The sequence below is a fragment of the Aplysia californica genome, unplaced genomic scaffold (assembly GCF_000002075.1).
Source record: "Aplysia californica isolate F4 #8 unplaced genomic scaffold, AplCal3.0 scaffold01000, whole genome shotgun sequence".
In the NCBI taxonomy this organism is placed as follows: Eukaryota; Metazoa; Mollusca; class Gastropoda; order Aplysiida; family Aplysiidae; genus Aplysia; species Aplysia californica.
In genome coordinates, this window is record NW_004798270.1 from 125,820 (window position 1) to 135,418 (window position 9,599).

General features: G+C 38.3%; 1 protein-coding gene across 1 annotated transcript in view; it reads left to right on the forward strand.

The window, feature by feature from the left end:
- Window positions 1–9,599, forward strand: part of LOC101849736 (vacuolar protein sorting-associated protein 13A) — a gene marked incomplete at both ends in the record, with an annotated part of 94,914 nt that overhangs the window by 80,293 nt on the left and 5,022 nt on the right. Inside the window, 6 exon segments of the mRNA XM_013089622.2 lie at window positions 104–151; window positions 6,624–6,860; window positions 7,565–7,699; window positions 8,195–8,346; window positions 8,961–9,063; window positions 9,475–9,540. Of these exon segments, the coding sequence (XP_012945076.2) occupies window positions 104–151; window positions 6,624–6,860; window positions 7,565–7,699; window positions 8,195–8,346; window positions 8,961–9,063; window positions 9,475–9,540 (741 nt within the window).

The following is a 9,599-nucleotide window of genomic DNA, read 5'->3' on the forward strand; positions in this document are numbered from 1 at the left end:
GTGGTGCGTTCACTTTTAAGGTTTATTCTTTACACTGGCCGTGGCAAGTGCGCTAAAGGTTGAATATTTCCTGTTGCTTTATTACCTCCCCTTGCCCCCCTAGGGACACGTACAGAGTGTAGACTTGCCTCGCAAGCGCAGTGTCCTGCAGGTAAAACTGTCGCCGGCCGCTCTGTGTGTGTGTGCCGTGGTGGTGGCCACTTATACACGCTACACGCTCCTCACACTTTTTTCTCTTCACTGTGTAGACCAGGGTTCTTCATCAGTTTTTGGCACAACCTGGTAGAACTGTAAACTTCACGGTTGCAATTTTGGTGTAAAGAAATTCATTTGTCAAAAAGGAGATTTTAGTATAGTTGTTTCCTTGTACCTTTTTAAATTTTGAATGTTTTTGTAGGGGTTTTTTTATACTAGAACAATGGTCAGATTCCAAAGTGTTAATATTGTGTTCAATGGGTAGCGCTCAGAAGCACAGATTGAAAGAGTAAGATGGAGAGACAAGGAGGAAGAGAGAGAAGCAAGAGAGTGAAAGAGTAGCAGGGAGAAAAGAGAGACAAAGTGAAAAAGAAAGAGTGAAGCTGGAGGGAGAAAGAGAGACAAAGTTTTTTTTTAAAGACCTAAGAGCAAAGAGAGAGGAGATAGTAAAAATGTGAGAGAGAGAGAGAGAGAGAGAGAGAGAGAGAGAGAGAGAGAGAGAGAGAGAGAGAGAGAGAAGCAGATGGGTGAAAAGGAAACAGGAAGAAGAGGGACAGAAAGAGAAAGATAAAAGATGACAGATGAAGGCTTTAGAGAGAAACAGGGAGAACAAAAGAGAGAAGAGAAAAGGGGAAAGAAAAGAGAGAGCCCACCTAATAATCTTAAGTTACCAATAATTATGTTTCTTTTACTTTTCCTTTATAATCCTTATAAACTGCAAACCTTCGCTCAAAACTGTGTTAGCTTTAGCGGGTTGGAATTCAAACTTTGAAGAACCTCGGTGTAGACTGACACACTTCCCACCTCCGCCTTCATGGGAGCTTTTCCTCCTGTTTTTATCCTCCTCCTCCTCCTCCTCCTCCTCCTCTTCCTCTTCCTCCCACTAACTGCCCTCGCCTTCTGCCGATATCATAAGCTGTTGGTTTTTTATCCACATTATTAGATCTGGAACTTTTCCCCTTTACTAACATGCACTCCATGGGCTTCCTGTGGTTCTTTTTTACATCTTTGTAAAGGTTTAGTTTCTTTCTCTTTTTGTATGTTTGATGGTTTGGTGTGCTATATGTTTGGCGGATGCTCGTCTCATGCTTTTCATTATAACCCTCAAATCATTAGATAGCTTTTATCACTCCTGTTCAACTCCCCCCTTTTTTTATAGCCCTATATCTCTGATTCTGTATAGATCTCTAATTAACTTCTTGTTCAGATTCTTTATTGCAGTGGGTTGCTGGCAGGTGCTGTGATGTGGTTTCCTATCAAACTTCCATCATCCATATCTCTCCTCCTTTTTCTTTGTATAGTAATTACTCTCTAGTATCACATCTAATCTTCAGCACTTATATGACATATTTGTGTTGCAAATACCATACTGTATAACTCTTACTAATTATACTAAAGAAAAAAAACATCTTTATTACCATAATGTTATACTGAAGGGCTTTTTTTCCCCCCTTAAGACTTGATAAATATTTCAGGCCCTTCATTTTTCAAATAATAATAATATCATATACAAATCCTGTTTGGCTGTGATTTGGTATGACAGACGTGGGGGAACAAATTTTGTCTGACAGACATGATCATACGACATATTCTAACATATATTGAGTAAAAATTGACATCCGACAGACATAATTATGTCTGACATATTTAAGTAAACATTTCATCTAACCAATCTCAACTTACAGATTCGGTCTTACACTTACACATCTACACGAATACATCTAGGTAGACTGTCAGACTGATCTAAGTAAACAGATTCTGTGTGACATATCTTTGTTTGAGTTTTACATGAAGAGAGCCCGTTACCCCCAAAACAGTCATTTAGTTCTGGAAAAGCAAAAACAAACAGACAAAAACATCAAAGGAAAGAAAAGTGAAGAAGTCGTAGGACCCTCCTATGGCGCTCTCTAATCACCAGTGTGACATGTCTGAGGAAGAAAATCCTGCCTGGCTTACGTCAGCAAATCATCACCATCAATGCCTTTTTCACTGTGGATCAGTAGCTGGGAAGGTCTACTATAACTTCACTTCCTTCTTGAATGTTGAAGGTCATCATCAATTTATAATAGATGAACTATTACTATTATTACTATTACTATCATTACTATTATTATATTACTATTATTATTACTTCCATTACTATTATTACTATAACTATTATTACTATAACTATTATTACTATTATTGTTACTTCTATTACTGTCATTACTATTATCATTATTACTATAACTGGGTTACAGTGGTAAGTACAAAGCTGACATGGAATAACCAACCAATGGTGTATTACGTAGTGCACAGTGTTACACCATTACAGACAAGGTTAGTGGGTGGTTGGCCGGTGCTCTGGTGTGGTTTGCTCCTTCTTTCCTATCAAACATCTATCGTCTTTATCTCTCCCCCTTCTTTTTTGTGTTTGTTACTCTCTTGTAACACCTCTTATCTTCGGCACTTATATGACCTTATTGTGTTGCAAGTGCCGTAAAACACTTACTAAAATAAGGCAAGGTTACTAAAGACGTCATTTGCACATCGGAAGAGAGCACTACTTTGAAAGAATCTCTTTCCATAGGACTCACCCTCGAACCCGGCGTCTTTTGGAGTAGAAGTGCACACAAGCAAGAATAGTGCACCTTTCCATCTATGACACGCACACGCACATACACACGCATGCACACATGCACAGTCGCTAACACATACACACACACACACACACAAACACACAAACATGTAAACACACACACACACGCAAACACATACATACACACTCTTACACATGCACGCGTGTGCATACCCGTTCACATGCACACTCTTACATTTATATATGTGTGACACTTTCAGGAACAACCACCCTTTGCTATCTTCTCTTTCTTTAAAAGCATTGATTGGTGTCATTATAATTAAATAAATTTTGTCATCATATTTTGTACATGTCATAAAAATATTATCTTCAAAACTTGTTAAATTATAGATTATGCAATATCCTAAGGCACTCTTTTTGTTAGAATGCTATGGTAGCAGGACAAGTTTCTCCAATTTTCCTCTTTTTTTTTCTTTCTTGTTTCACGTTATCCAAAAAGAGATTTTGTTTATACCTCCGGTGTGTTGTGTTGTGTATTGGCTCCTACAGGCTATTCGTCGTCCCCTGTTGAATGTGTTCTTTCTCTCCCAGCTGTCTGACAATCCTCCATCGTGTTTTCGTCCGCTTTGGTGGACCCGCTGTGATGTGGTGGTCTCAGATTTTTGTCCCAGAATGTTTTCCTCTGCTTTGGTAAACAGTTTGGTGGCTTGATCCCAGGTTTAGATTTACGGATTGTGTTCACTATAAATTTTGACAAAGTTTTTATGATGTACCATCTTGCAAGGCCAGGGCTCCATCTTTCACCGAGCTGTCGAGGAATCAGTTCTTGGTTCTAGAAACTCCAAACGATATAGCTGTTACAAAATATTTGAAATAGGTTTCGGAGAGAGAGGCACAAGCTTAATTCTTTACCATTATTTTTATATACAATTGCGCCTTGATAGTATTGGGCGTCGAAATCTAAACAAGGCAAAAAATACCCTTTTTTTTTTTTTTTTAAATTATAGTAGAGGGTTTTACGACGCTCGCAACTGCATAAATACCCTACTTTGAGATTATTTTAGATCAAATAATGTCATGATGGCTCAAAATTGAACTTTTCAACTTTGACCACTCATTCATAATATGACCGTATACAGTTGAGAGTGCTGTAAAACTCTTACCAAATTACCAAAACTAAATTTTGACAGAATTGCATGTTATTCTCTCCCATAATATAATAGGTGTTGAGTTTTTCTCTCTCTTTGTGTGTGTGTTGCTCCTCTCCTTAATTTACCCTCTGGGGCTGGGTATGTTGTTACCCGTGTACGTGTACATCAAACATAAATACACAACCTCTGTTCTCTGTGATATAGCCATATATTATCTCTTGTACAGACCAGCTCTATTTATAGGCCTACGGAATAACGCTTTGCACTATCATAATGATATGCTTTATTATTATAATACTTGTAAAGAGTAGCTACGCTACTAAAAAATGATCACTGCTCAAGATTATATTTGCTCTAACATCCATCCCTACTCAAAAGTATACTCTTATTGACTTTATAACCCAGTATCTGCTAGTAAGCCATTCAGTAAGCTCTCATATATTATGAAGTTTTGATTAGAAGCTCAATGGCTTTTTCAAGTCGATTTTATTTTTTTAAGTACTGATGTATTGCCTGTTATTACATATCACAAGATTGCTACATACTGTTTGAAGAATTTTGTTCTCTGGTGGGGTTTTTTTAATATCTACTTTGGGTGTCTTTTATTATTTTTTTTTACAAGTAGTTTTGTTCTCTGGGTCTAGAACTGACTTTATTGTTCTCCTCTTTTTTCTCTTTTTCATGTTTCCTTTTTGTACCTCCCACAGCTCATATCGTTATATAATCAGTTTTCTAAAATAGTCACTTTAACAGTTTGTTCTTTTATTCTTCAAAGAATTGTGCACAGCTTAAGTAAGATATAGTTGGTTTGACTTGGGAATCGTTTTTACGATTGTGTTTATTGTTACTGTGAATGTTTTCTCTCTCTCTCCTCATGTTACTCCTTGGTTCCCATGCTACGTGTTGTTGCTATGGTGACCAGTAAAAATGTGCAAGACCCGCCAGTGTTTTTGTCTGTCGCCACCTGAACTATTGAGAAAAAAGATCTAAAGATATATATAAAACGAACATATATGAAATATACGTAAAACCAATTAACATGATATATAAATATACATTTTTTAAAAACATACTGGAAATAGAAATTAAACAAGCATTAACTGTTTGGCAGGACGTTATCATTAGCAAGACAAGAATAAAGTAAGACTTTCCTAAAATGAACTTTTAAATTTGTTAATTTCAGCCTTTCACAGTTTCAATGCTAATAAAATTAATAACATAATGAATGATAAGTAACTGTTCATTTTAGTGTATGTATGTTGTATATATTTCATACCTCTTCTTTATACATAATCCCTTTGAATGAAGGTAGAACATGAAAAGCTTATACCCTTTTCTTTTAAAATAACTCAGGCTGTATGGAAATGAAGGTAAAAATCCAATAAGACAAATACTTTTGAAGAGTATTTGTATATTTTTTATTGCAAAAGGAGTTCAGTTTCACCATTGTGCTGAATTACATTTTTGGTTATTTGAAATATTAAACATGTTACTCATGAAATATGGAATGCCCACATGCATTACATTTGGAGGGAGGGGGGGGGGTATTTGAATTTTCAGTTTAAAGTTTTCCGCATTTGCAATACAAATAGGTCATACAAGTGAAGAAGATTAGTGGCATACTGGAGAATACCATACCAAGAAAAGGAGGAAAAGAGATGAGGAAGATAGATGTTAGAGAGGATTTTGAAAGGTTTGACCAGGTTTTTTGTAAATTTTCTTTTTTTGTCTTTAGACAACGAGAAAGATAGAAAGTGTCTGAAGTATATCGTCAGCTCTACTCACGAACTTCTCAAGAAGTGTCACGTAAAAATTGTTTATCATGCACAAGTTGTTATGATGTACCCTTACAAATCTCTTGAACTCTCCCATCGTTTCTGTAGGCATTTTGTGGCAATGTTGTTGGTGGTTGGAGGATGTCTTTTGCCGGTTCTGTGTCCTTCCCAACCCACATGTTCTGTGTTTGGGTCACCTCGCTTTTTCCCAACGCAATAGACTATTATTGTGTCACTGTGCCTTTTTTAAATTAATTTTGATATGGGTATGCTGTATACATATTTATTTCCCAACTCCTAACCAACATCTGTGTCAAGATTTTCACCCCCCCCCCCCCCCCCATACCATTCTACCCACTCCTCCTTTGCCTTGTCTTGTTTTTCAAAGTTTTTCAAAGCCATTAGTCAGGTTTTATTGCAACAATCATAATGTTCCTAAGTAAAAAGCAGTTGGAAAGTACCCCTGCAAGATTACTCTTTATTCTACCTTTAGTATTCTTGACTTTAGAGGGTGCCACTGGTAGATCCTACTTCTTTTCTTTTCCTGGGTAGTTTCTGTCTGTCTATTTTGCTCTTACCCCATGCTAAATAACCATTTTGGTGTTAATGTGATTGTCTTTACTAAGAAAATGTGACACTGGTGGGTCCTAGCTTTTTTTTCCTTCTGTCATTTATGTTTGTCAGTCTTACTCTTTACTTGTATTCATCATCATCAATGCCTTTCACCCCTGGCTGTGTACAGGCGGATACAAGCTCCTTCCATTTATCTATGTCCTTGGCCATCCTTCCAAGCTCGTTCCAAATGATTTCCCTGTATTAAATCACCATTATTGTGTCATCAATATGCTACTCCTGACTCCCAACAAACATGAAACAAGCAAAAAGTAATATATTTAATTTTTCCTTTTTGCTACTTTCTTTCAGATCAACGAAGGAGAGCAGACGGAACTGGCCCTGTTTGCGTCACTAGAGGGCGTGTGTGTCTCTGTGATCAACTCCATGTACCAGGAGGTGACGCTGCTCTCTGTCGCCTCGGCCCCGGCCGTCTGGGAGGTAGAGGTCAAGGACAAGTGGAGGTCACTCAGCGTGGAGCTCTCCACCTGGCTGGAGGATCAGTGGAAGGGGGAGGTCACTGCCGCGAACCTGCACGATCAGATTGAAGTATGCAGGAGTTTGTGTTTATAATATTTTGGAAATATTATTATATATTACAGTAAAACCTAATTAATACAGCCTGTAGTCCAGATTCAGCCCATAAGGTCAGTACATCTGACCTGCTGCCAAGCCACCATGCAGGGGAAAAGAAAACTTGGAAGTTTTGTTTGTAGTGTGCTCGTGACTTGGTCACCAAAATAGCTAAATCATTTCACGGAAATCTACAGTGCAAATTAAAAATGTTTTCATACGAGTAATTTCCAGCTAATGTTTCACTCTTTTGCTGCAGGTGGTAAGTGGATGCTCTGGTGTGGTTTTCTCCTTTCTATCAAACATCTCCCCTCCTTCTTTTTTGTGTTTGTTACTCTCTTGTAACACCTCTTATCTTTGGAGCGGGTGGTTGGAAGGCGCCTCTGGTAGGTCCTTCCTCTTTACTTTCCCTCTGTAGTTTCTGTCTTACTTTTTCCCACCACTAAATAACCATTATAGTCTCGATGTGCTTCTCTTTACTCTTATCTTCGGCACTTATATGACCTTATTGTTTTACAAGTGCCAAAAAACGCTTACTAAAACTAAACACTAATTAAATAGACTTCATATCTTCTAGCGAATGCTATTTAAATTGTGAGATTCAGATAAGTGCACACAAGGTGGGATACAACTATTTCGTTCTTTATTAGTTTTATTTTTTTCCATTTTTTTTCTCCCAGGCTGACCTGAACGGTATGCAGATGACCAAGCCGTTCATGGGCTCCCTGCGCCGGACCTTCCACCCGGGAGTTTGGTGTGAGTACCGCAGCTCTCGACACCACACGGCCGTCAATCTGTCTGTGCAGACACTGCAGGTGAGAATTTTTTTTTTTTTTTTTTTAATAAGTGTTTTACAGCACTTGCAACTGCATAAAGTCATATGAGAACGCAGGACGCCCTAAACATTTTTAGTTTTGGTAGGACTAGGAATTCATTTTGAATTTGCCCTGATGGCGGCTGAAGCCTACTCTTATTGGTGTTGGACTAGGCCTTCCAAGGGAGCTTTAACGTGCGCAACTTGCACATGGGTCCTCCGAGATTTTTCACCCTTATCCGAGAAGGCTAGATGTTAGATCTTGCCTACCAGAAGACCAAGGATGAGGCTCCCCAGCTCTACATGACCATTATCATATCAATTTACTCTTCTGGATTCAAACCAACTTGGACTCATTAATTAATTAATTTTTTTTTAAATCTCATGACATCGATTGACAACCTGTTGTCATGTCATGTCCATGTGCTTTTTTTTTTATTCAAACCAACTTGAACTCATTAATTTTTAATTATCTTTTTCAAATCTGGTGACCTAGATTGACAACCAGCTCCCAGACGCGTACTTCCCGACCGTCCTGTGTCCGACCCCAATCCCATCGTACGTTCTGCGACGTATGGGACCCAAACCATTCATTGAGATGGGGCTGATGAGGCGGCAGGTTCCGGAGCAGGGCATTGACACCATCAGGTCAGGTTCTTGTGTACTTGCCTCTATTTGTTATATTGTAGTTTAGTGTTTCATGTCCTCAATGACACATTATTATTATTTTATATTATTTTTCAACCCTGCCTGTCAGGGCCAACCTGGGAATAGTGATGAAATCGCCACAGCAGAAAGACAGAAATATTTGATTTAAACCTGTCCTGTTGTTTTAGATGTCTATCTTGCTTTCTTGCTTTTTCCCTGCACAAAATGACTGTTATTGTGTCAATAATTTACGTTGAGAGAAATCAAATCTTTTAGTTCATTCAAATGTCAGCTGAAGTCGTTTCTGTTTTTAAATTAATAAGATGAATATTCGGAGTAATTTTCTTTAGTCAGAACACAACGTTTCATGTTACTGTTGTATGTTGTACTGTATTGTAAAGCGCTCAGAGCCTGTGTACTTTATTCGGGGTTGAGCGCTATATAAATGTCATTTATTATTATTAATAATTTGCTTCATACATTTTGTACTATTAAAAAAAATTTTGTGTTGATGTATTTTACTGTATTCAAACTCAAACGTAAATTCACACCCTCCACCTCCCCACCCACCCCTTCCTCCTTCCCCCACCCGTCCTCCCTTCAACCCACCACAGATATGCCAAGATCTTAGTCCAGGAGTTCAACCTCAAACTGGACAAAGGCTTCCTGCTGTCCCTACTGGACGTCACCACCAATCTGACCCCACCGGAGAAAGAGGTACGAGCACTTGCTAGGATAGGACATTTGTTTCCATTTCATTGTCATCATTTTTCTCATACTTTTTTGGTTGGTGGTTGGCGGGTGCTCTGATGTGGTTTTTTAAAAATGTTTATTATGTGCTATTATTTGTATGTTGTCTTTTACTTGAGACGTATCAACTGATACATATGTGGTGTGACAGTGAAGTTCTTTGCTGTTGCATGCCAAAGATGGGAGTTTGATTCCTGAGTGGGGATGTGTTTTTTTAAGGGTGCATACATCTGTCTATAAATTGTGTAGATGGGGGCATTAAACATTTATAATCATTTACAATTATATGTGTACTGTCTCTAATTAATCTGAGATGTTTTATTAGTTAAAGAGCGGAAGAACAAGAACTATAACCTGTTTGGTGTGTGTGTATTGCAGAGCTTCCAACTGCAGTGTGACCTGTTCCTAGCCCGGCAAAGTCTGAAGGAAGCCACAACAGGGCTGGTGAGTCATTCAGTGTTTCGAGGGAGAAGGAGAGGGTTTTGATGAGAGTGTGGGGGGGG